Genomic DNA, 26649 nt, shown 5'->3' on the forward strand with positions numbered 1-26649 from the left:
GGCGAGGGCGGGGTCTGCGCCGGCGCCGGGTCCGGCGGGCGCTCTGCCAGATGCGTAAACAATGCCGGAGCGCCGCGGCGAAGCAGGTGAGCGGGCTGGAACGCGCGCGCGGGTCGCGGCCCGCGGCCCGGTCGCCCGTGGCTCGTAGGGCACGGGGTGGAGCCGCAACCCGCGAGCCGGGCCCTGCCCTCCGCACGCCCTTCGCGGCGGCCGGTCGCGGCCCCTTGGCGGGTTCCGGGGCTGCGGCCCCAGCGGCCGGGGACGGGAGGGCGCCGGGACAGCGGCGGGGCCGGCCCGGAACTGGGGAGTGGAAGGAGCGCGGGGAGGGGCCCCAGGCCTCGGGCCTTCAGCAGGGCCCGGTCCACCCGGCCGCCGGAGCCCCCGCCGGGGTGGGCGCGGTGCGAGCTGTTAAAGGGCCGGGGCATTTAAAGGAGCAGTGCACGTGGGTCTCGAAGGCGTGCGGACGCGGCATTGTGTTCCTCCCTCCTGGCTGGCACCTACCTAATGGGCGCCCAGTCCTGCCGGCCTGTGGCACCCGGCCCGGGCACTGCTTGGCGGGCGCAGGAGGGGAGGCGGAGGTCTTCCCGCGTACGTGAGGATCAGGTCCGGGTTAGGAGACCCCAGTTTCGTTATCAGCGGTATTTGGCCGTTTTATCAGGCATTTACAGCTGCGAGGAGACTCGCAGAATCTACCTTTTGAAGCTGAAGAAACCCGAAACAGAAGCTAGTTCGCATCCCAAATTTTATCAATGAAGAAACTCAGCCCACAGAGCTAAAATGACTTTGTTCAAGGTCACGCAGGTCGGATATATGAGAGCCAAGCTTAGAACCCGTTGTCCTGGACTCTAGTTCTGTTGTCCAACCCTGGGACTAGACCTCAGCCCTTTGACAGTTGGATGAAATGCCCCAGTCTGTGAATTAATGAGTATTCCCTTTTTACGGTACGAACTGTGGATTGGTGTAGTACCTGCATCCTCATTTACAGACGGAGAACCTGAGAGGCATCCATCCCATCCAGAACAGTTGCAGAGCCAACTTGACCCAAAACTGACAGCTTGGGTTGCCAGCCTGTCCTGAGAGTAACTGATCGGTACAGACCCCGGCTTCCGGTATGGATGCCCCTGACTTCTACATAGACCCCATTCTGTAGACACCTGAGTCTCCAAGGACTTCAGCCAAGACCTTTGGCAGTAGTTAAAAGGCTTCGTATAAGGTGCTTCTGGTGTGTGAGCCTCAGGTTCCCCTCTGTGTGAGTGTGGCTGTGTGGGACAAGGAAATGTGTTAGCAGCGGTGTTTTCTGAGCCCGGCTGGTGAAAGGGCCTCGGGTCCTGTCTACAACTCAGAGCTGCAGCGTCAGCCACCCATCAGGCAGGCCATCCAGGTTTGTGCCCTGGGTGTGTGAGGGAGCATTCAGGGCAGTGGCTGGAGGTGGGGGGCTTGGTGGAATGTTGCTGTGGAGTGCGATGGATGTTGTGTCAGGTTTTTCGGAAAAATTCTGTATCGTTTGGTGTTGAAGTATCCGTGCACCAAGTCTAGAGTCTGACATGTGCATGCATGGGAGGTGTATGCTCTGAGCCTGTCTATTTGAGGAAGAGGAGGACAAAGAAGAGCGTGGCCAGGGGCTGCCGCTCAGATGTGCCTGGGGGCCCGTCGCCCCTCCCCCCCAGCTCCTCTGTGGCTACTCACAGCCCCGCTGCACCCCCGGGCTTTGCCAAATGAGAGGCTCCCACCTACCTTGGCCTCTCTCTAAGTCACTGATGGTAATAATGACAATAACATAACTTAGGTTTGTCATATACAATAAAAAGCCATTTTGTACAGTAGTTGTCACAGTTGTCTTAAGAGCATCAATCACACTGAAGCAGTTCTTATTTTTACCCTTTTACAGAAGGGGATACTGAGGTTCAGGGACACAAGTGGCTTGTCCTGTTGTGTGGCTTCCATGGCTGTGAGCACCAGGATTTGAACCCAGCTGGCTGTGTCTTCTTCATCTTTTGAGTTTTTGCACAGGAGGCTTCCCACACTCATGCCCTACCCACGTCACTGCACTACCGCCCAGGACGTTGCTATGTGGTCTCCATTAGCAACTACCTGGCAAAGCAAAAAACAAAAAAACAAAAAAAATTTTTTATAAAGAAACCAAAGCAGTGTGTGTGTAGGTCACATTATGTTTTATTGAAGACATGTTTGGCTGTTTTTCAGCTGTTGATTTGACTTTTAGACACTGTTTAGTTGGGGACTGGCAGGACAACAAATGTTTCTGCCAGTATTTCCACCTGTTCCTGGACTGCAGCAGCTGGGGGTGGGGCTGGGGGTGGAATACAAGGGCTCTGAGGCTGACACACCCTCCACACTGCCCCTGGCCAGGGCCTGAGAGGTTCTCTGCACCTTGAGCTGGCCGGATCTGACATGGGCTTCAAGCCCTGTGTAATCAGTGTTGGCTTCTTGACCTGGAGGTGGTGAGGCTGCTGTGTTATTACAGTCTGGGGAAAAGTCATTTCAAATTGATCCTCAGGGAGGACCAGGTGTGAGGGAGGGAGATCTTTTCTGTCCAGTTCCTTCGTTGCCTGGGAGAATGGGTTGCTGATTTGTCTTTGCTAAAATACAGTCTTCTGGAGCAGTGGGAGGAAAAATTAAAGGGTGCTCACTTTCTGCTGTACCGTATCTGCTGAGACATATCCTGACCTCGTCTGTGTTTTGTAGGCTACCTGCGTGACTATGGTCCTGGGCCACTGAGTATGTGACCCTCACAAGTACTTTCAGCAGCAGGGAAGAGCTCCTTGTTGATAATTTGGAGACCTGAGCTGTAACTGTGGCTCCTGGTCATGGGCCCTTAACCTTTTGTCCTTTTGTCCCTCTGGGCTTCAGTTTCTCTAAATGGGAAATGGGGTGCTGACCGGATGGCCTTTAAGGTCCTTGCCAGCTCTGACATCAGTCTACGGACTTGCCCTTTTGTTTGACAAAATGTTCACATTGCCAGCGTGCCCTGGACTGGGGCTAAAGTGGAAACCGGGGCCTGGATGAGGCGTGACCTTGATGCTCAACTCGTGTGTCTGGTGGTTTAGCAGATCGTAGCTTTCCAAGAGGGCCATCAATAGGCTTCTGTTATCCCTTCTCACTGAGTCCCTGCCTTTATTTTCATCTTCATTATAACTACCGTTTATTGAGCTCTGTGCCAGACACTTTACACATTATCTCTAGTTTTTCCAGTAATCTTGCAAAGTGTGCCTATCCTGCTTTTTACAGAAGAGGACAGGGGCCATGTGAAGTGGCCCGAGTGTGCGGGCCACTTGTCCCAGTGTGTGGTTCACATCAGTCAGCTAGCTGATTTGAACTCTGTCCGTTTCTAAGGCTCAGCTTTTGCCCACTGGCTTACTGCTTCTCATTAAAACAAACAAACAAACAAAACCCCACAATTTTTTCTGGGCCCTACTCAACAGTGGCTACCTTCACAGCTTCCCTCTGCCACTTGCAAACTGCCCCTTTTCAGGCTCCTTCAGGAAATGAGAGAAAATGTTTCCTGGGAACTTCTGAGTAGGAAAGGGCAGACAGAGGTAAATCTAGAGCCTGGGTCAAGGTTTCAGGAGGCCCCATAGGGTCGCCTGGGGCCTGTGACTTGGGAGGGCGGAGTGGGACTTCAGGGCTTCCCTGTGGGACTCAGGCCCTGGCTCCGGCCGAGGCCACCTCCCTGTGCTGGGGAGAACCATCTGGCAAGTGATATGCATCAGAGTTTGGGCAGGGTGGATGGACAGATGGATGAAGGTCAGCCAGGGCCAGTACATGGTCGGGGGAGACAGGCAGGCAAGCTGTGGGAATTTCTAAGGGAATTTCCTCAGCTCAGGAAATTCTTCCCTAGTATGAGGGAAGGCTGGGAACACCCCAGGGGTCATGGGAGCTCTGTGAAGTAGCCATGTGACCAGAGAAAGAGGCCCATTTAAAACCAATGCCACCCTCTTTGAGGGAGCACTGAAAAATAAAATGAACAAATGTGACAAAACAGAAACAGACCAGCAGAATAAGCTAGTGGTTACTAGTGGGGAGAAGGAAACGGGGAGGGGAAGATAGGGGAAGGGGATTCAGGGGTGCAAACAACTATGTATAAAATAAATGATACAAGGATGTAATGTACAGCACAGGGACTATAGCCAGTATTTTACAATAACGTTATATGGAATATCAAGTCACTATGTTGTACACCTGAAACTACTGTAATATTGGAAGTTAACTATCCTTCAATGATGAAAGAAAGTGAGGGGCACTGTTCAGTTAGGCCTGCGGAAACAAGAAAACAAGTACCCGGATCCAAGCCTTTCTCTGCTGACCACCTGTTTGTCTTAAGTGCAGTGACTCCCAATTTTCTTTTGGAGCCGAAATTTCCATCTTTTTGCATGAGGCACTAGTGTTTACTACGGCATTTAAAGATCGATTTCCTACTTAGGTCCACTGGCCTTAAATTGTAAGGTCAAAACCTTTGCATTTCTCTGAAATGAAAATCAGGTTGAGGAAATTGGGTCACCAGGGTTTCTATAATAATTGCAGGAACTGCTGACACAAGCAAGGTTGGGGGAATTCTCTGGGTCAGACTCCCTTGGTTTGGCTCATTCAGCATTTGGATCCCATTCAGCTGACTAATGGGAATGAGCAGTGGCTTCTTTGGATGTTTGATTTTACATCCTAACCCAAGGAGCTTTCAGCCACAGTGCTTTGTTCTGGGAAGGGTTTCCAGAATGCAGTCTTAGGCACCTGTTCCTCCCATTAGCTTCTCTGCATTTTCCCGCTGCTCCGTCAGAGAGAACGGAGAGCCAGAGCCGAGAGCCGGTTGCTATGTGGTTGATAGGATTTGACATCAGCAGTAGGAGAGTCACCCAGTCCCACCAGCACCTGCCTGTGAGTCAGCCTCCCGGCAGGAGTTCTTGGCATCACTGGTGCTCTGATGTGGAGAAACATCTAGCAAGAAGGTTGTTTATCTGCATACATTTGAGTGGTGATTTTTCCCTCCAAGGATTGCAGACTATCATCAGTCTTCAATTCCAACTTAGAAGCAAAAGGAGTACATCCCAGCTGCTCTGTTCTCCTTCAGGAACCAGGTAATAAGAGGGGTTAGGAGAAGGTGTAAAAGCAGCTTCCTGAGTCCATCTGTGCCCCCCAGTCCAGGGAGAGAGGATGTGGGAGAAGGCGGGATGGAAGAAAATCTGTCTAAATGTTGATACTTGTTATTTCCCTTTAAAAAATTAATAGCTTTACAAAAAATGCCAGGCACAATCCATGTTTATTATAGAAGCTTTGAGAAATGCAGAAAAATATAAAGTATCACCCACAATCTCACTATCCAAAGATAACCACCTTTAATGTTTTGTAGTATTTCTTGCCAATCCTTCATATACATGCATTTTCTAAGACAATTCAGATGATTATGTACGTCAAGTTTTATATCTATTAAATTTAACATCTTGTTTTTTTATGTTAGTAAATATATATATATATATATTTTAGTAAATATTCTTTGAAGTGAGATTTTTAGTAGTCATATGTTAGATCTCATCAAATGGATATATTATCATACAGAGTCAGGCATCTTGGTCATTTTCACTTTTTAAAAAAAAATTATAAATGACTGCAACAACCATGTTTTTATGTAAATCTTTTATTATTTCTTAGGACAAATTCCAAGAAGTAGCATTTCAGGATCAAAAGGTATGATGAATGTTTTTAAAGCCCTCGATTTTTACTGCCTTCAGAAAGGCTGGTCCACTTTGTACCAGCGACGCTTGAGCCCCAGTTTTACCATACCCTCCTTCGAGGTGGGCATTGCTTGGGGACTTTTTCAGCCAGACCACTCTCTTCTCCCCCTGTGGCTCTCCTAGTCTGAAAAGCTCCTGCTCATCTGCCTCCCCAGTGGCTCCCTGACCTGGCACAGGGTATTCAGGAGAAAGGACTGTTCGTTCTTTCACGCCCCCATTCAGCGAGCAAGTTGTACAGAGCAGTAGGTATGCCAAGGTAGGTGAGCGAGGTGCCCTGCCCCTGAGACAGGGAGGTGAACTGTAACTGGACACTTCCAGTACCAAGTTTGGGCCCTGGCTGGGGCATCTGATTACTCGGCAGCAGCTCCAGGGAAGGTCTAACACCAGCCTAAGAATTGCCCAGGGACCATCTCAAAATGCAGATCCCTGGACCTTTGGCCAGGATGGAACTTAGGATCTACATTGTATTATTTTATTTATTTATTTATTTTTGCGGTACGCGGGCCTCTTACTGTTGTGGCTTCTCCCGTTGCGGAGCACAGGCTCCAGACGTGCAGGCTCAGCAGCCATGGCTCATGGGCCCAGCCGCTCCGCGGCATGTGGGATCTTCCCGGACCGGGGCACGAACCCGTGTCCCTTGCATCGGCAGGCGGACTCTCAACCACTGCGCCACCAGGGAAGCCCCAGGATCTGCATTTTAAATAAGCACCCTAGCGTAGTGTTTAAGAGCCCAGAACCTGACTACCTAGGTCCAAGGATGACTTCGAACCTATCACTTTTTAAATCTTGTTTCCTCATCTGTGAAATGGAGAAGGGTAGCAGTACCTCGTACCTGACTGTTGTGTTCAGTGCATAGTGAGTGCTCAGCAGCTGTTCTATCACCACCCCTCAGGTGGCCTGGACCACTTTGAGAAACAGCATCTCAAGCATCTCACAGCTTTCTGAAAGTCCTAAGCCATGCCCTCAGGTGCTAGGAGCTCCGAGAGGCACCTCCACCTGTGCTCGTGACCACCAGGCCCAGAGGGCTGCGATTAGAGCCACAGCCAAGTCCAGCTCTTCCCGGCTTCAGCCCCTCTGTGCCCTGGTTTTCTGGGAGTCCTGGGCCGAGCGCAAGGAGGGAAGGAATCTGCTCAGGGAGCATTTGTTTTCTCGTGAGGAGGCCATGAATTACATGTGGTGGACGGAAAAACATGTTTTGTAGTTTTCTGACTTCCTGCCTCTGCGCAGTGCAATGCCGCACAGAAGGGATACAGTCCTTTTTTCAGCTCACTCTCCCTGGGCGCGTCCTTCACAGACTTTGGGAGGCAGAAGTGCTTTCCTGGGATTCGGTGACTGGCTGAAGAAATGGAAACTGGAAGGACTTTACTTGATCCGGGTCCCGTGCTTTTCTGTCCCCACCCGCCCCGTAGCTCCCTTTCTCCTTCCAAGAAGCATCTTCACTCCTTGTTTGTCCATTTCCCTACTAGGGGAAGAGGCAGCCAGGATGCTGCAGCTGTTGTGGTTCTGAAGGATGAGCTTGCCCTCTGCCCTGGGAGTGCAGCCCTGCCGGTTAGATGCAGGGACTCCTGATCTGCTCCTCCAGTCATGGTAGAGACAAATCACAGGCCCTCCAGAGGCGTGGGAAGAATAGAAGGAGTGAGATCGTAACTAAATCATTAATTCACACCCCAAACAAATCTGACGTGCTACAGAATAAAGTATGGAAAGAGCCACTACACTGCTCCAGTTGGAATGTCCTGGTTTAGCTTGAAGAAATGCAGCCAGCTCTGTGTGCAGGTACCCGTTTTTGAGTAAGGATGGACTCACCGTTGCCAGAGTGGGCAGCAAGGGGATCTCCTGGGTCCAGGCAGGTGTCTGTTTGGGATTTATCTGGCGGGGCCCAGCCTTGCAGAGGAGGAGCACTTTGAAGTTTTCCCTCCTGGGTCTCCATTAAGTAGTTTCTTTCGTTACCGTTACTGTAGATGAAGGAAGCTAGGAACTTCCCAAGGTCTTACAGCCTGTGGGGCTGCAAAGCCGTGTCCCCTCAAATTGGGCTCTGAGGTAGACTCTGCTGGCCCCAGGTCTGGGCGCTGAGAAGCAGATCCGCCTCCTGGGCCCTAGGCCACACTAGTCCTGGGGGCTCCCGGGAAGAGGCAGGAGGGCTCAGCTGGCCCTCTGTTCCCACAGAGCGCCCTCTGGTCATATCCCTCTTCAGCGCCAAAACCCTGGCTGGCCCCCTCTGCCAGCTTCAGCTCCCCCTGCCCGGTCAGGCCTCCACGCCCCTCCCTGGGATGGTCCCACCTCCCACCGCTGCCTCCCTGGTCCCCACCTTAGTCGTAACTGCAGTAGCACAGCGTCCTCGTCACCCCTCCTGGCAGCTGCTGTACTTTCCTTCCTACTGACGTCACGGCTGCTATCACTCCTGTACCTGTCCTATCTCTGCTGAACCCTGGGGAGCTTAGCTTGTTCATTCTGAACTCCCTGTGAGAGCCACGGGGGAGCCTTTTGTGAGGGCCCGAGTCCGTGAGGTGAGCAGAGTCAGGCTCTGCTGTGGGCCTGTAGATGGAGTTGAAGTCCAGCTGGGAGCAATCCAGGCCACGGCCTGGGGCACTGTCTTCAAAAACAGCAGCAGCCTCGGACCCTGCCAACATGAACAGACCTGGCTGACTCAGTAGAAGGAACCGGCCTGCTCCACTTGAAAATCATAAATTCTTGGGGGCAACTGACGTGGAGATGAACTTTGAGCTGGGAGCAGACCTGACTGTGCCAAGTGGCGTGAGGCTGCCCCAGGGTCCCAGGAAGCAGGTGACGGGGGAGCTGGCCCTGCCGCTAGCCCAGCTGACCTGCCCAGGATGTTGGTAGGGCTCCGGGCTGCCCTGGCTTCCCGGTGGTGCTGCTCTCTCCACACCACTGCGGCATGGGGGACAGGCTCCTTCCTGTGTGGTCCCTTCAGCCTTGCTTTTTCCTGTGGGTCCCACGCTCAGCTGTACTTCCCCAGCACGCGCGCACACACACATGCTCGCCTCTCGTGGTCTCAGCTCACCGCTCCCGTGGCCTCCACTTCTAAACTCATGACTCTCATCTCCACCTCAGGCCCCGACACTCAGCTGCCTCCCAGGCATCTTCCCCCTTTTAACCCATTTACATTCATCAGATTCCTGGATCAAATTCAGTGTTTCCTCTGAAACCTTGTCCTCCCGCCTCCCCCATCCTACTCCCTGTCTGGCCCTAGTCCTGGACTCTGTCCCGCACATCTGGTCCTGTCTGTCTACCTCCTACCCTTTCTGGGTTTTCTCCCCTTACTCCCATCCATTCTTGCCACCTTAGGCCCTCTTCACTCCCCACAACTGTCTCCAGGGAGGTCACCTTTCCTTCTTTTTACTCCTTTTTCAGTCAGTGGCCAGACTGATATTTCTAACCAGAGATCTGATCTGTCACCCCTGTCCTCGGGGGATGAAGCACACCTCCTGAACTCGGCACCAGAGACCCTTCACACCTCCACAGCATCACCACCCCAACCCCGGCAGTGCTGGGCTCAGGCTGGAACATTCTTCATGCCCTCTGCCATTCCCTCCCACCTGGGAAAATCTGTCTCCATCAGATGATGTTATCTTTTCCAGAAAACACTCCTGATCTCTGAGTTTTAGTCCCTTCTTTGTGCTTCTGTACCTCTTGGTGAACACCTGGATTATATCATTTGTCACATTGGATGGTTGGTTTTTAATTTTTTACAACAAAACTGTCGTTGGCACACGATAGGCGCTGAACAGATGTTTGTTGATGGAATGAGTGAGTGTGCTGGCAGTTTGGAGTGGCTCTGACATGTCTAGTTGGGGGTTTTGCCCCCTGTGGCCTGGATCTCCTCTAGCCAGTCCCTCTCAAGGTTGCTGCAGCCTCTGTAGTGGCTCCTGGGGACTGTTGCTTTATAGCAGTCCTTTGACAAGCGCGTCTTGGGTGGTCATTGCGGGCAGGACCCGTGTGCAGGTCTTAAAGCCGCCTCTCACCCTCCGCTGCCTTTGCCTCGCAGGAGAGTGGAACGAGGTCCCCTGTGCTCCTTTTCCAGGCACTTGCGGAGGTAGGGTCATGCTCACGTTCATGGCCTCTGACAGCGAGGAAGAAGTGTGTGACGAGCGGACGTCCCTGATGTCAGCCGAGAGCCCCATGCCACGCTCCTGCCAGGAAGGCAGGCAGGGCCTGGAGAACGGAGAGGGTGCCACCCAGTGGGTAGGTTCCCACCAGCAGTCCAAGGCCTCCGGACAGGTCCCTGGGGTCCTAATGGATAGAAACCAGGCATTCTCTGATGTGGGAGGGAGGGGAAAGTAAAGGTGAGAATTGGCCAAAAGGGCGGGTGGTCCACCATGGTGGATCCTAGGTCTGTGAAGGCTTGATAGTAGACTCTGCACAGACACAGCCTATTACAGATCGACTCCGCAATGGGCTGAGTGATTCTCTCCATTCTGGCCCTGCCCCTTAGGTTTACCTTCCTAGTGCAGGTTCCTATTTCCACAGAAACCTGAGAGTGAGTTTGGATGCCAGGACAGGCAGCGCAGAGACGAAAGGACGGTAGGAGGAAACTGCTAGAGGGAACCTTTTTGGTAGATGGCCAGACATGGTCACCAAGAGGTTACCTGATTCATGTTTGACTTTTGAGCTGGGGATGTGTCTCAGTTCAAGGCTGCTATCACAAAAATACCATAGACTGGGTGGCTTATAAACAACAGAAATTTATTTCTCACTGTTCTGGGGCCTGGGGAGTCAATATCAAGGTGCCGGCAGATCTGATGTCTGGTGAGGGCCCACTTCCTGGTTCATAGGCAGCTGTCTTCTCTCTGTGTCCTCACCTGGCAAAAGGGGTGAGGGAGCTCTCTAGGGCCCCTTTTATAAGGCACGAATCCCATTCGTGAGGGCTCCCCCCTCGTGACCTAATCATCTCCCAAAGGCCGTACCTTTAACACCATGACATTGGGAGTTAGGCTTCAGCATCTGAATTTGGGGGACACAGACATTCAGCCCATAGCAGGAGGGGTGGGCTGCACTGTGATTTTACCTCTGCAGCCTGCAGGGCAGGAGATTGTAACAGTATGAAGTGGAGGATATACTTGGGAGAGTCATCTGGCCAAGCCACCTCCCTCCTCATCAGAATAAAACAACATCTGAATTTGCCTAAATTCCATTCTTCGTTTTGCCCATTATAGTAATTTTTTCTTCCAGCCAGCCTTATTTCCCTTTGCTGAAACTTGAGCTCACTTCTCCTATCCTCCTCTGGGCTCTGAGAGAGATCTCACCAGCTCAAGACCACTGTGCAGCTACTCCTTAGCCCGTTTCTTGCTAGTGGCTTTGTCTTTTATCTCCTGGAGTTTCTGTGCATTTCAGCTATTTCAGTTCCTGTTCATTAACAGTGTTCCTTTCTTTCTCAGATGAATACATAGATGGAATTCTCTCTGCAAAGAACTGACACCAAAGAGCAGCCACTTTTGACTTTTGTTTCATTTGGCTTTGTCTTGGCTGTTAATGTAATTCACAAAGCAGCTAATGATCCTGAATTGCCACAATTCCAAAACAAATTCTTGCAGATCAGTGTGTGCCAGCACCTGGCAGGTGTCCTGTCCTCCTTCGCTGCCTCCTCATTTATACGTAACCCAGATCCTCCCAGATGCTTGATGCCCAGTAGCCTCTTTGCTTCAGAGCTGCAAATCTTGCATGCTTGCTTTGCGGGGCGGGGCGGGGTGGGGTGCAAAAAGTTCAAAGTAATTTCTTCCTCTGCAAATTCCCAGTGTCTTATTCACAATCAGAGACAGTCCCCACGTCCCCATGTGTGCTGACCATTCTAGTTTGTGATTTTTCAACCAACAGTGTTTAATTTCTGCCCTCCTCCTATCACCTGGCCTGCCAAATTAGTGTGGCCATGTGAACAGAACTGAGTGGCATCCTGAGTCCCTGTACTGAGGGAGGGGACTGATCTTTAGACATGCTCCAGACCCATTCTGCAGACCGTCCTCTTCCACAGCAAAGGGGCCTCCCTTCCTGCATCTGTGGTGGTCAGCGCCAACTTAAATCTCTCGTTGTCCTCGTAAATTTTTCAAATGTCCTGCAATTCCACCACTGCCACATCTAAACTACAGCCCATAGACTGGTTCTTACATCTGGAAAGCAACATTCAAACTTCTCGTTTCCGGTTCCAAAACACCCATGCGCTATGTCACTAAGGCCTCTGGGGGGGCATTCTGTGGCCCTCACAGTGTGGTTTCCCACAGAGAGGCCAGGAGAGCGAGGAGGACCATGAGGAGGATCCTGACCGCCACGTCTGCAGCGGGGTCCCCGGGCGGCCACCAGGCCTGGAGGAGGAGCTGACCCTCAAATATGGGGCAAAGCACGTGATCATGCTATTTGTGCCTGTCACGCTGTGCATGATCGTGGTGGTGGCCACCATCAAGTCCGTGCGCTTCTACACGGAGAAGAATGGACAGCTGTGAGTTGGGGGCTTGGCGGGGAGGGGGAGGGGGAGCTGGGGGAGGGGAGTACAGCCTGTGTTGGCCCCATGCCGGCAGTGAAGAGCAGGGCTGAGGAGCTGCCTGAGTCTACACCCTGGTCCGTCCACTGCCTCCTGGCTGTGTGACCTGCCTGGGCACATTCCTAACCTTTCTCGGCCTCAGTTTCCTCATCTGTATGATGGGTTTGATAACAAGGTTACCAGGAGAATTGAGTGAGTTAATCCACCTAAAGGGCTTAGAAGAGCACCTGCCATCTGCCGGGCAGCGCGGCACCCTGGGTCTCACTGCAGGAGGCAAGCTCTCCGTTCCGGGTGTGGCTGTACCACCCATCACTGCATGACCACGAGCAAGTTGCTTTCTCTCTGGGCCTCTCATTCATATCCCCATGAATGTAAACCAAGGAGGACCAGATGATTTCTTAGCTCACTTCCAGCCTTGCACGGGAGATTTTGTTTATTTTAATAAAGAAAACGCAGGCAGAAGCAGCGGCCTGGGAAAATGGGAGGGCTCTCTTTGCTCCCTCCCCCAGCCTCCCTGTGGTAATTGCTGCTAAGTACCTTCTCTAAACATCTTTTTCTTTTTTTCTTTTTTAGGGAGTTTTTGTTAAATTTTATTTATGGTTTTTTTAATGAAAAGAGTAGAGAAAGAAGCCCTTGCCCTCAGGAAGCTTATAGTCTGTTGGGGACTCAGAGCAGATCAGGTGAAAAGTGTTAAGAGACCTTGAGAACTTCGCAGGCCGTTTGTTTCCCTACGTCCAGAGCGAGGGATCAATGAATTGCCTTCTGAGTTTATTAGCTGCCTGTGCAGCTACGGGGTTACGCTGGGTGTGGGTAGGGGAAACAGCGGGGGCGGAGGCGTCCTAGGCTGGATGGGGCTGATAAGGAAGTGGATGTAGGGAACTGCTGGGTCTCCCTGGACCAGAGCTGGGGATTGGGGTCAGCAGGGAGAAGCACTTCCAAGGGAGGGTTGAGTTGGTGTGGGGGCCAGGGGAGGCCTTGGTGAGGCCAGCCAGGCCCTTCCGTGCAGCTGCATCGGTTCAGTCATAGGCCAAAGTCAGGAGCCAGGAGACGGGAAGGCAGGGCAGCTCATGGGGATGGCGGGCAGCGCTTGCCAGGGCAGCCAGAGCACGGTGCTGAGGGGCCGGGGTGCCCAGGGCACCTGCGCTCAGGTCCAGGCTCCCTCGGGGTGAGGCGTGCAAGCAGGCAAGGCCCAGAGACCTAGCCCTTGCCCCTCCCTCAGCATCTACACACCTTTCACCGAGGACACGTCTTCGGTGGGCCAGCGCTTCCTCAACTCCGTGCTCAACACCCTCATCATGATCAGCGTCATCGTCATCATGACCATCTTCCTGGTCGTGCTCTACAAGTACCGCTGCTACAAGGTGAGCGCCAGTCCGCCTGCCCTCCTCCTGCCTGCCATGCCTCAGTGCCTCTTTGGCAGCAACCCTGACTCTTTTTTTTCTTTTTTTAACAGTTCATTTTTTTTCTGAAAAATAGACCCTGATTTTTGGTGCAGGCGTACCTCGTTTGATCAGGCTTCACAGACTCTGCGTTTTTTACAAATTCGAGGTTTGTGGCAACCCTGCGTTGAGCAAGTCTGTTGGTGCCATTTTTGCAACAGCATTATTTTTTGATTAATGCTGTTTTAAAATTTTTTTTAGACATCATGCTATTGCACACTTAACAGACTACAGTACAGTATAAACGTTAACTTTTACGTGCAGTTAGAGACCAAAAAATCTGTGACTCACTTTCTTGCGTACTCTCTTGATTGTGGTCCGGAACCCAACCCGAACCTCGCTGAGGTTTGCCTGTACTCCTTCCCACCCCACCTCTGCCTGCCCCATGGATTACCTAATACTCCTGTCCTTTGAACTTACACATAATCCCACTTACTTGAGTTCCTCTTTGCAGTGTTCATAGGGTTACTTCTCACGTTCAGAAGTTAATTTTATTTTGCTTCTCCTTCCGAAGAAGTGAGATGTTCTATTTTAGGCTCCTTTCACCCGATACTTCCCTTCCAAGTTTATTTTTATTTTCCCATTTCCCTTTCGGCTGGAGATGTACAGCTGCTGTGCCGAGGTCTTCCAACACTGGGAGACGTTCGGGTGGGCCCCCTGCCCTGCGGGGCAGCCCCAGGGAGGAACAGGGAGTTGAGTCCCACATGGCCCAAATCGTCCATAGAGATCCGTGAGCTTTTAGGCACGGGTTTCAGGCTTTTCTCCCAAGAAAGGCTTTGAAGCCCTGAAGACTGAATGGAAGTTGAACTAGACATTACCTGATTTAAAACCGTTCACACGCAGGCGTGCGCGGCCCTTGATATTAGGCTGCCGCCATCTGTGGAGCAGGTAGAGACAGATGGCGAGGCTCAGTCTAGAGGGACGAGCCCCGTCCCAGCGGCGGTGACCGTGGGGGTGAGCGGTGGCGGGGGGAGTGTCCGAGAGCTGGAGCTTCTCAATAAATAGCTACCTGTATAAACGAGGCAGAGTTCGTACCTGGGGCAGGGACGGCCGTGGATGGCAGGAAGCAGGGTAGAGGGCTTTGTGTTTGGAGCAGAGGGTACAACACGCGTAAGGACAAGCTAGAAGCATGGCCAGTGAAAAGCCGGCACTGCCCTGGTCAGCAGGTGTCAGGCGACCACTCCCAGGGACTGTTGAGAGGCAGCTCGACCCTCCGTTCAGTAAGATTTACTCCATGACGCGGGCAGGAGATGACGGTGGACTGGGCAGGCCCAGGTGGGATGAGGAGGGTCAGCACATTCCAGAGGCGGCCCCTTCCCCTCTGGGTGGTGGGCACAGCATGGCAGACAGACCAGGTGGCTGCTGAGGTCCCCAGCGGCCTGAGCTGGTGACTGATGGTTCTGTCCTCCAGGGAGGCTGGTAGCGGTGACCACCATGCCGCTGACGGCTGGCTAGAGGACTGGTTTAGGATCAGCCCCACCCTCGCCCTTGACCCTCCCTTATTTGGCCAGGGGAGGAGGAACGTGTCTTTCTGAAGACCTGTCTATAGGCCCTCAGGTGGGCAGTGACTCCCCGGGCTGACTCTTCTAAACAGGCTACCTCAAGAGTCTTCCCTGACCACTCTGTCTAATACAGTAGCACCCCAGTGGGTCTCCTGTCACTTTATCCAGCCAAGTTTTTTTCATAGCCCTATCACTTCATGCTAACATGTGTCTGTGTGTTTGTTGTCTCACTGGGTTGCAGCCAGTGGGGGCAGAGACCTTGCCAGCTTTATGTCCAGAGTGTGGAATGTGCCTGGCGTGTCCAGAACGAGTAGAGTGCTAGGTGTTCAGACCTGAAGGAGCTCCAGCTCCTTCGTATGCTTGCTGGGTTACCTGGAGAGAACTCCTTGAATTTCTGTGCCCTCCTCCTTATCTGTAAAATGGCCACCTTCCAACATAGTCAGGGAGGAGCCTAAGGAAGAAGGGTTTCCAGGCCTGGGCGTCAGTCCCCAGGACCGGGGCCTGCGATCATGCTGCCTGTTTCTGTCTAGTTCATCCACGGCTGGCTGATCATGTCCTCCCTGATGCTGCTGTTCCTCTTCACCTACATCTACCTTGGGTGAGTGGCAGCCGGTGGGCAACAGGGTCCTTCAAGACCTCTCCCCTGTGGTCCGAGTGGGTCTGAAGGGCCTGGGAGGGAAGGGGGCCCCTTGGTCTCCGCACCTTCCCCATGTTGCTGCTCCAGGAGCCCGGCCTCCTCGACACGGAGTGGAGCTGCGAGTTGGGCCACATGTCTCCTTCTGGTTCCTGATTTAAAACAAATAACGCAGAGCCATCACAGAGGGGGTTCTCTGTGAACCCCAGCGGTGGGGGGTGGTTCGGGGGCAGAAACCCCTCAAAATTTACATTCTGATCTTCGGGCTGGGCCTGGGTACCTCCCAGTTTATGGGGAAAGGGATCTCTCTTGCCCTGGATTTGGGACATCAGCCTGACCCAGGGGCCCAAAGAGACTGGAGGGACAGGAGAGAACACTTTTCCAAGGACCTTTTCCACAGGCAGAGGGTCTTCCAGGTTGTGCCGGCGCACATTTATGGGAACCAGGCCAAGGATGAGACGTTGGGGTACTCCCCACCGTTTCATAAATTTTTCAAGTGGTTACATGTAGGGCTCATGGAAACAGGGAAGGAGATGTCAGCAAATGAAGCCAGAGGTTGGAAGAACCCAGGCTGGGACTTAATGATGGAAGGGTGTTGAACTGTGTCAGGGTCTAACACCTCCACTGAGTTTCCCAGCTCACGGGCTTGACTGTGGTCCCGCAGGGAAGTGCTCAAGACCTACAATGTGGCCATGGACTACCCAACCCTGTTCCTGACTGTCTGGAACTTCGGGGCGGTGGGCATGGTGTGCATCCACTGGAAGGGCCCCTTGGTGCTGCAGCAGGCCTATCTCATCATGATCAGCGCGCTCATGGCCTTGGTGTTCATCAAGTACCTCCCAGAGTGGTCTGCGTGGGTCATCCTGGGCGCCATCTCTGTGTATGGTAGGTGGGCCATGAGCTTGCAGGGGTGGGCCATGGAGTGACGTCCAGGGCTGAGTCCTCACTGCTGGACAAGGGTGCTGGGTGTTGAGGAGTCCCCCCTCCCCCCACCCCCGCCCCGGGAGGCCTGGATGGTCCCCCTTCTAGAAAGTTCACCTTTGTAAAAAAAAAAAAAAGGGGGGTCCTGTGGAATCATGACTGTTGACATGGTTACTAATGACAGCAGATGTTTACTGAGCACTCACACCGTTAAGCATTTTGCACTCTGGAAGTCATTTGTTCCTCAGAACAACCCTGAGACTGGGCACAGTACCGATAAATAACAAGCACCCAAAATGTCAGCCGCTCTTCAGTTAGTATAGTCGTCCCTCGGTATCCTCGGGGGATTGGTACCAGAACCCCCTCAGACACCAAAATCTGAGGATGCTCAAGTCCCTTATGTAAAATGATGTAGTATTTGCATATAACCTACGCATATCTCCTCGAATACTTTAAATCATCTCTAGGTTACTTATAATGCATAATACAACATAAACAATATGTAAATAGCTGCCGATGTGCAGCAAATACAAGTTTTGATTTTTGGAACTTTCTGGGATTTTTTTCTGAATATGTTTGATCCACAGCTGGTTGAATCCATGGATACGGAACCCAGAGATATGGAGAGCCGACTGTGTTAGTGTGATAACCATCACCAGTACTGCTTCTACGTTGTTAGGATGAGGAATTTGGGGCTCAGAGAAGTGGGGTTTCAAGCCCATCCTCTGGTCTCTGAGGCACACAGCAGTTCCCTGTTTGCAGCTAGCCTGTTTAGACACTGCTCAGACCCCACTGTGGGCTCCAGCCAGTGCAGGCTCTAGGGATAGTGGCTGAAACCCGGGGGTGGGATTGCTGGAGCAGCAGGGTGTGGTCTGAGAGCCTCGGCCTGGGGCTCTGGGACGCACTTGCTCCGACGCCTGGTGTTCAGAGGGCTGGTTTCTCTATGGGGGCCGCTTGGGAATAAACATGTTTCTTAACATGCCAAGGGCGTCTTTGCTTTCCCAGATCTCGTGGCTGTGCTGTGCCCCAAAGGGCCGCTGAGAATGCTGGTAGAAACTGCCCAGGAGAGAAACGAGCCCATATTTCCTGCCCTGATATATTCATGTGAGTATATGATACATACATGGCTTTCGGAGGTGATGAGGAGATAGGTAACCGTTTTCCTGACGAAAGGAGACGAGGCAGCCTCGGTGACCCCAGGAGGGCTCCACCTTCCGAGACGAAGGTGGGCTGTGTCTTGCTCTTAGACAGGAAGAAACTTGGAAAGTCAGAGCAGGAAGAGGGCACCAGGGGATGCGGTCCTGCCCTGCAGCTTCCTCCCACCTAGCTCCAGTGGCACGTGGTGGCTACAGGCCACGTTCCCATGAGCCCAAGGCCACCGATTCAGCCCTCCAGGCCCCTGATAAGGGACTTTGGAGAGGGACTCTTCAGGGTGGGGGTCTGGGGGGGGAGGGTGCGCCTACCTTTCCCTGGGCTGCCTCAACAGCTTCGTGGCTGGTTGAAGTGAAGTCTCTGAAGGGAAAGCCCTTGGGGTTGCTGCTGGCCTCGGGGCCAGTGTACTCGGGGATTTGTACTTATAAAGGCATCAAGAGACATGCATCAAATTCATACTTTGTGATGGGTGCTGTGCTGGGCATTGGGGTTGCCATGGAAACAAGATCCACAAGGTCCCAGGCCTCAGGGAGCTCACTGTGCTGTGGTTTTCATTCCCTCCACTCTGTTATTCACGTAGAGAGCCTGAATTTCTGGGGCTCAGTTTTCTGCAGGGCTCACTGGGAAACAGTCTATGAATGGCTAGAGGTGGCACTCTATACAAATGAAGAACCGAGCTCACCGTGGAGAGCCGTGGGCCTGGCCCCAGGGTGAGAAAGCACATTCCAGGCACAGCCTAACAAATGAGCAGAGACTGTGTATGGAAAGACTGAGCCGTGTCAGACTTCCGCTCACCATCGCTGTGCTCTGATGGAGCTTACATTCTAGGAGGGGAGGCAGACAGGGACTCAACAGGCAAACATAAGTCAGGAGGTGAGAGCTCCATAGAAAGATAAAGTGGGGTGGGGGAGGGGGGAGCGTGAAGGACTCCAGGGTAGTGAGGGGTGCTATTTTACAGCAGGTGGTCAGGGAGGCCCTGTGTCACAGGTGACATTTGACCAGACACCTGCCTTAGGAATATCTGGTGGCAGAACTCCAGGCAGAAGGAACAGCGGCAGGTGCAAAGGCCCTGAGATGGGCACGGGCCTGGTGTGCTCGGAGCGCCCCGGGGCCAGGCAGAGGGAGCCAGCGGGGAGCGGGGGAGGTCAAATCCTGTTAGGCCATGGTGGGGACGTGGCTTGTACTGCTGAGTGAGATGTGATGCCACTGGAAGATTGTGGACTGACCTGACTACGTTTTAACAGGACCACGAAGGTTGTATCAGGGACAAGAGTGGAAGCAGGAGCCAGGTTTGGAGGCAGAATAATAATCCGGGAGAGAGATGTTGGCGTCTGGCCCCAGGGCAGCAGTAGAGGCGTTGAGATGTGCTTGGACTCTGCAGACATTTTGGAGGCAGAATTGGCGAGATTTTCTGATGGTTGGGGTGCAGGTTGTAAGAAAGAGAGTCAAGGTTACTGTCAGTGTTTTGGGCCCGAGCAGCAAAAAGGATGGAGTTGCTGCTTACTGAGGAGGAGAAGGCTGGTGGGCGGGTCGGAGGGCAGTTGTTGAGAGCGTTCAGGGCATGTTGAGTTTGAGATGCTCACTGGACATTCAGATGGAGAGTTGGAGAGATGGGATAAGAGTTCAGGAGAGAGTTCCTAGGCCAGAGAGAGAGAACATGTTAGTACCACAGGATCCAGTAGTCCTGCTTCTGGACATAGACCCAAGAGGATTGAAAGCAGGATCTTGAACAGATTTTTGTGCACCCATGCTCGTCGCAGCACTATTCACAATATCCAAGAGAGGCAAGCAACTCAGGTGTCTGTGGATGGATGAACAGGTAAACAAAATGTGGTCTATACATAGAATGGATTATTATCCAGCCTGAAAAAGGAAGGAGATTCTGACACGTGCTCCAACATGGATGAACCTTGAGGACATTATGCTAAGTGAAATAATCCAGTCACAGAAAGATAAATACTGTATATGAGTCCCCTTATACGAGGTATCTCAGGTAGTCAAAATCATAGAAACAGAAAGTGGAATGGTGCTTGCCAGGGGCTGGGGGATGGGGAGTGGCTACAACGTTTCAGTTCTGCAAGACAAGAAAAGTTCTGGAGATCTCTTTCACAGCAGTGTGAGTGTACTTAACACTATTAAACTGTACCCTTAAAGATGGTCAAGATGATATATTTCATGTTACGTGTCTTTTTCCCACAATAAAACAAAAACATAATTAGTTCACCAAACTTGTTCACTAACAACATGATCATTGTTTTTGCGAGGAGGCCAAAAAAGACAGGAAGAAGCATCGTCTGCCCACAGCTGGTCAGTGAGCCTGGACCCCCAGCGGCCCCCTAACAGTGGGGCATAAGCAAATACCCACAGGAACTGAGGGTCCTGTGCAGGCTTTCTGGGGACACAGACTGGCCCGCCTGCCTCCCAGGCCCTGGGGGCAGCCGCAGGTAGTACTGCCTGAGGCCTGACCCTTTTCTCCCTCCCCAGCCGCCATGGTGTGGACAGTGGGCATGGCCAAGTTGGACCCCTCCTCTCAGGGAGCCCTTCAGCTCCCCTACGACCCAGAGATGGGTGAGTATCAGGGGGCTGACAGCCTCTCCTCATCGGGGGCGGCTTTTCACCACATCCAGCTCAGCCTGGCCTGGCCTCTGTGGGAGGCACGAGGACCGGAGGGGCAGGTGGGAAGACCAGCCCCCCCTGCACACGCACGCCCTGGGGATCGAGTGCGGCGGGTCCGCGCTCCTCTGCCTTGGCCCCGTCCCTCTCCCTTCCCTTCCCTTGTGTGTGGACTGGAGAATCCTCTTTGGGTCGGGCTGGGCGTGGTGGGGTAGGGGGATGGTAAGGCCGGGGAGCCCTGAGCTCAGAGAACCCTCTGACGGGCTGTCGTCTCTCTCCCTTGCTCCCTGCTCACACGACACCGGACACCCAGAAGAGGACTCCTGTGACAGTTTGGGGGAGCCCTCGTACCCTGAAGTCTTTGCGCCCCCCCTGCCTGGCTACCCGGGGGAGGAGCTGGAGGAGGAGGAGGAAAGTAAGGTGTCCCGATGGTGTGCGTGGGCCCGGGTGGGGCTCCCTGAGGTCAGGGGAGGAGGGCGCGAGGGGAGGAGCCCCTTCCACATCAGAGATGGCCTCGCAAAGTCGGGGAGGAGCCTGCAAAGGTGCAGCCTTGTCGGCAGGCCACGGGGACTTCTACGCCCAGGCTGCACCTCGTGTGACAGACGTTGGTTGAGTACCAGCTGCGTGCCCGCTCTGCGCTAGGGGGCGGTCGTACGGACGCGGCTCTGGGGGACGCAGCCACACAGGCGTGGGCACTGACCGCCCTCCCTGGAGCCGGGAGGACCCTGAAGGAGAACACGGGGTGATGGGGAGCACTGACGGAGCTCTTGACCTGTTTCAAGGGGTGAGAGGAAGTCGCCTGAGGAAGTAACTTCTGAGCTGAGCTCCAGAGGCTGAGCCACTGGAACTCGGAGAGGGGGACGCACAGCGGGGGTGCGTTTCCAGCTGAGGGGACCTTGGGAGCAGAGACCCTGAGGCAGACGGCACGGTGAGTTAGAGCAAGTGAAGGCAGGACGCTGAGACCCGAGTGCAGAGATGGGGCAGGGAGGCAGGCAGGGACTTGAGGGGCCTTCTGGATCAAAACGGGGATTCTGGTCTGTGTCCTGTGAGCGGTGGGAGCCGTGGGGGGTGGGGGAGGGTTTTGAGCTGCGTGGGAGGAGGGACATGAGGGAGACAGGCAGGCTTGTGGCCGGCAGAGTGTGCACCTGCGTGGCCTGAGGACATCCCAGTGCAGCCATGGGGGACGCAGGCGTGGACTCTGGGCTCAGAGGGCCCGCTGGGCTGGGCAGGTCAGCACCAACAGCACGGCTCCATGATGGGACTGACAGTGGAGCTGGGGTGGAGACTCCCCCAGGCAGAGCCCCGGGTGTTTGGGGGCAGAAGGAAGGCCGTCCTGAAGACGCACCCGAAGACGTTCTTACATATGGCTGTGTTCCCAAGGGGCTTAAAATAGCCATTCCATCAGCACACATTTATGGACCACCTACTATGTGCCAGGCGGCACATGGGAACAGGGAGGTGCTGCAGGATTAAAACAGCCTCTGCCCTTGAGAAGTTCCCCGTGGGAGCAGCCCAGGCGGGGGGAGGTTAGGTATAAAGTGCTCAGGGCAGACCGCCGAGGTGGGCCTGGAAGGACAAGTTGGCAGTCACCCAGCAGACAGGCTGCCAGGCTGCAGCCCAGGCCTGGCACTGAGCCCCTGGAGTCAGCACGGATCCCACCGGGGCACAGTCCACAAGGCCACTGTCCCTTCACATGCCAGCCACAAGTCCTGGGGGTCTCCAGGCCACCCGCATTTCTGACTGACTGGCTACAGATTTGGGGGTTCCCACAACCCCCCCAGGTTGGAAAATTTGCTAGAACGACTCACAGAACTCAGGAAAGTACTAAACTTACAATTACAGTTTTAGTATAAAGGATACAAATCAGGACCAGCCAAATGAAGAGCCACATTGCTCGTGGGACTGGACTTCATCTCCAGGCTCCCTCTTCTCCCCAGAGGTTGGTCTTACCCAGAGTCCCAACCCCCTTATAACCACGTGGTCTTTCTGGTGACCAGCGCCATCCTAATCCTCTCATTTGCATAAGTGATCCAAGGGGCTCCTGAATAACAAAGACACTTCTGTTACTGGGGGAATTCCAAGGATTTGGTCTCCCTCCTGGAACCAGGGACAAAGGCCAGTTAGGTTCTTTGTTACACAGCAGCATTGGCAAAGGCTCAGATGAGGGAGGAGGAGGCCTTCCGGGAGCTCGAACTTCATCCTGCAGGCTGTGGGGAACCGCTAGTGGTTTGTTGCAGGGAATTGAAGTGAGCAGAGCTGCATCCCAGACAGATCCCGGGCAGCAGCAAGGAACACAGACCCCTGGGGGACCAGGTGAGGGAAGAGCCATGAGGGCCCAGCTCAGGCAGCAGGCTGAGAGGAGGTGGTGCCACCACATACCTGGGGCGCACTGGCAGGACTTGGCTGGGCAAGGGATGGGCGGGGAGGCGTGGACGGTGACGGGGGAAAGTGGGAGGCTCTGCAGGACATCAGATGGAGACGCCACGGACACATGAAGGGGAGCGATGTTCAGGAAGGTCGGGGCTGGAGACCCGAGTTGGAGTCACCAGGATATACATGTTGTCAGAACTGTGGGTCCCCAGAAGGTCCCCAAGGAAGGTGTAGGGTCAGAATGGAGAGCGAGAGGGACAGCATGGGCGACGTTGATGGGATGAAGGGAAGGGCGCCTTGTGGAGGACCCCGGGGAGGAGCCAGCCAGGGGACAGGGTGCTGAGACAGACAGGTAGCGTGGGGGTGTCCACGGGGGCCGGGCGGTGGGCTGGCCAGAGCAGGTTGGCTGGGGGATGTGGGACCTGCCGCCACAGATCTCTGAAGTGCCTGGGAGGTGAGCGCAATTCCTTTGAGAAAGAACTGGTTGAAAAAGAAGAGAGAAGGGAGGGGAGAGGGCCGGCAGAGCAGGGAAGCAGGCGTGGGGGTAGCGGCGAGAGAGGTCACCTCTGGAAGGTGACAAACCTGGAGTGTTTGCCCTGTGCCGAGGCAGGAGCCAGAGTGAGGAAGCTGAAGTCAGAGAAGAGGGGCCGTGGAGGAAGGGACAGACCAAGGTGAGGTGCCCCTTGCTTGGAGCCCAGAAGGGAGGCGAGGGGGGCGGACGGGGCAGAGAATGTTTCCGTGATGCACACCTCCTCAAGTCAAGTCTGTTTCTTCAACATTTTTATTGTCTGTGATGAATAAAATTATCCTATAAGCAAGGGTACAGGGCAGTTGTACGAAAGGAAACAAATGAAAGCATTCTAGAAGCTCTTGTTTCCTTATCAGTAATGGATACACTAGTTAACAAATTATGTTTACTTATTTTATTAATTGCAGTTTAGTTGACTTACAATGTACATTTACCTATGTTTAAGGGACATGAGTCTCCAGAGAACCTCCGGTATGGTACATGTTCTTGAAAGTAGTGAAATTAAATTTCCTAAAAAGCATTTATAATTCAAACTGAGCGCTCAGCCTCCCATCAGCCCCGGACAATACATTTTATTTGCTCTTGTCTTAACCAAGTGCCAAGCAACAGTTTTACTCGAGTTATCAGAAATACTGGCTTTGCACAGCCCAGAATGCAAGTCACTCAGACTCCAGGTTCCCCCTTTTCCCACTAGCTGCTGTTTTCCCAAGGCAGCCAGTCCTTGTCCCAGAACCCAGGTGAGGTGAGCTGGGCAGTGACACTACCCCATCTGCCCTCTGCGTTCCTCAGGACTCTGGCCCCTGGGCTGGGCAGAGAACCTGGGCTGTTTGGCTAGGGTCAGCCTTCTCTGCCGCTTCGTCCTGGGGCTTCCGAGACCTATGGGTTCCCTCTGTCTCCACCACACAGGGGGCGTGAAGCTCGGCCTCGGAGACTTCATCTTCTACAGCGTGCTGGTGGGCAAGGCGGCAGCCACGGGCAGTGGGGACTGGAACACCACGCTGGCCTGCTTTGTGGCCATCCTCATCGTGAGTGGGCTGGGGGATGCTCCCCGCCCAGCCCTGGGCAGTGGGGCCCCTGAGGGTCTGGTGGGGGGCCCAGGAACCCAGGGGAATTTTCAGGTGCTGTTATCCCTTGGAGGGGCTGGGCAGGGTTGCCAAGAAGATCCTCAAGATGAGACCGAGGTTTACAGGAGGTTCTGATCATCAGCAGATGCAGGCACAGCACAGGGGCGGAGTGAGCAGGGGCTCTGACATTACTGAGCTTGTGCGCCGGGCGCCAAGGTCTTGGCTAGCTCTGTGCATTTGTCTCACGGCACCTGCGAGGCAGGGATGGTGACCTGAGATTTACAGAAGACAGAACAGGTTGAGGGCCTGGCCTGTGGGCACAAAGCTATGAGGGCTGAGCTGTGATTTGAACTCGAGTCTCTGAAGGAAGCCAGGGCTGTGTGTTTTCTCTCCATGCCACCCAGGCACCATAGGGTTCTGAATCCCCATGGGATCTCCTGGGACTTGAGATGGGGGCCCATCACTTTGAACCCCAGCAGTGAAATTTGGAGGCCTGTATGTCACTTAACATGGCCAGATACACATGGTGGGGAAGCGTCTTGTGGCGATTGGAGAGGTGGAGGCTCTGAACGGTGCATACTCGGTGTTCTGCTTGGTGAACCCCGGGTGGCACGTGGCACGTTAGGGCCAAGGCTCCAGTTCTTCGGACATTCTGTATTTGCCCAGCGTGTTGTCAGGGATGGGGTAGTGCACTCCCAGGCTCCTCCACTTCCAGATTGTCTGCCCTGAATTCCTGTTCTCCCCAGGGATAGGGCAGGCACTCCGGTTCCCTGTCCCCACCCTGGACCACTGCCTGCATTGGCTGGGCTGGGAACAGGATAGGCAGCCACTGTGCCTGCTTCCCGGGGTGGGTCACATGGCATCTTGGTTCCCTTGGTGTCAGCTGCTGAGAACATTGCTGGCTTTCAGTCCAGCCCGTCCAGTTCTTGTATAAATATACGTCCCCTTGGGGAAAGCTTCCCACCATCAGGTCACACATCCCTACAGCAGCCAGCCAGGGGAGGTAGTCTGATAGTGGCAGCCCCGTTCTAGGGGTCAGGAGGGCTGCTTTCTGGTTCACCCATCCATGTGCAGGGCGCTGCTACGGGGTGAGAACTCCTGCCCTCAGGCACCTCACGGAGCTGTTGAGGGGACCAGGGAAGATGACGGGGTGTCCAGGGCTCCTGAACCCAGGGACTGTACCGTCACTGGCTGCTCTCCGTCCCCCGTCCACACCCATGGTCACCACCAACCCCCTCGCCTTTGTGTCCTGCAGGGTTTGTGTCTGACCCTCCTGCTGCTCGCCGTGTTCAAGAAAGCGTTGCCCGCCCTCCCCATCTCCATCACGTTCGGGCTAATCTTCTACTTCTCCACGGACAACCTGGTGCGGCCTTTCATGGACACCCTGGCCTCCCATCAGCTCTACATCTGAGGGGAAGCCTGGGCACTGTGGCCTGGAAGCTGGAAGAAATGGTAACTGGATGCAGTTGTACAGTTTTACACTCTAGTGCCATATATTTTTAAGACTTTTCTTTCCTTAAAAAAAAAAAGAGAGAATTAAAAAGTGTTGTGTTTACTTTGTGAAGAGGAAGGACCAGCTTTTTGGTGCTGGTTGTTTTGTCACCAGGCCGTGGCTCACCCCTTCGTGAGCACTTGCTTCACCGACAGGAGATGCGGGAAATCGGTCCAGAGGAGCTGAGGAAGGTTCTGAGACGCAGGAGGGGCTTGGGGAAGGCCCCTGCTCTCGCCCCACAGCCTGGAGTCCTCTGAGGGCCCAGCCGGAGGACGGGGTGTGTATATTCGGGGCCGGGAGGTCACGCCTGGGACGGCACGTAGCACCTGGTCACTCTGGCCGGAGAGGAAAAGCCAATTTTCTCTGCAAGGAATGTTCCCAACGCTTTGTCTATGGTATGCTGTCGTCATTTTATTACCTTTAGAGTCCTTGTTACAGCAGTTACTGCTGGGAAGTGACTTAATATCAATAAATAGACGAATCCTATTACAATGTTGGGGTTTGGTCTGTTCATCAGTGTGGGCCCCTCTCCTGGCATCCTGGGATAACGTGCTCTGGGCACGAAAGGGAAGAGATTTGCCTAGTTGTGAGGAGAGAGGCTTAACCGCCCCCCTCTCTGCGATGGTTTCTTTAACCAGGTTTCCTAAGCAGAGGTGCTCACAGACTCCCGAGGCCCACTTCTGACAGCTGGGCGGGTGCCCG

The 26649-nt window shown here is 53.9% G+C and overlaps 1 protein-coding gene across 7 annotated transcripts; it reads left to right on the top strand.

The window, feature by feature from the left end:
* The first annotated feature begins 4 nt into the window (after positions 1 to 4).
* Positions 5 to 26433, top strand: PSEN2 (presenilin 2). 7 transcript variants are annotated; one of them, XM_081254514.1, is made up of 14 exons: positions 10 to 86; positions 986 to 1109; positions 5003 to 5087; positions 5659 to 5694; positions 9784 to 9944; positions 11975 to 12189; positions 13451 to 13592; positions 15703 to 15770; positions 16471 to 16691; positions 17733 to 17831; positions 20364 to 20447; positions 20806 to 20907; positions 24298 to 24416; positions 25711 to 26433. In XM_081254514.1, the coding sequence occupies exons 5-14, from the start codon at positions 9804 to 9806 to the stop codon at positions 25864 to 25866; spliced, it is 1347 nt and encodes a 448-aa protein (XP_081110640.1). In that variant the 5' UTR covers positions 10 to 86; positions 986 to 1109; positions 5003 to 5087; positions 5659 to 5694; positions 9784 to 9803; the 3' UTR covers positions 25867 to 26433. The 7 variants fall into 7 exon arrangements, 6 of the variants coding, with proteins under 6 accessions (XP_081110639.1, XP_081110640.1, XP_081110637.1 ...); XM_081254515.1 differs by lacking the exon at positions 10 to 86 and adding an exon at positions 5865 to 5997 and having other exon boundaries at positions 281 to 1109; XR_014017478.1 differs by lacking the exons at positions 986 to 1109; positions 25711 to 26433 and adding an exon at positions 21275 to 21420 and having other exon boundaries at positions 17 to 86; positions 24298 to 24405.
* The last annotated feature ends 216 nt before the right edge of the window (positions 26434 to 26649 follow it).

The sequence above is a fragment of the Mesoplodon bidens genome (genome assembly GCF_964165515.1).
Source record: "Mesoplodon bidens genome assembly, chromosome: 2".
Lineage (NCBI taxonomy): Eukaryota > Metazoa > Chordata > Mammalia > Artiodactyla > Ziphiidae > Mesoplodon > Mesoplodon bidens.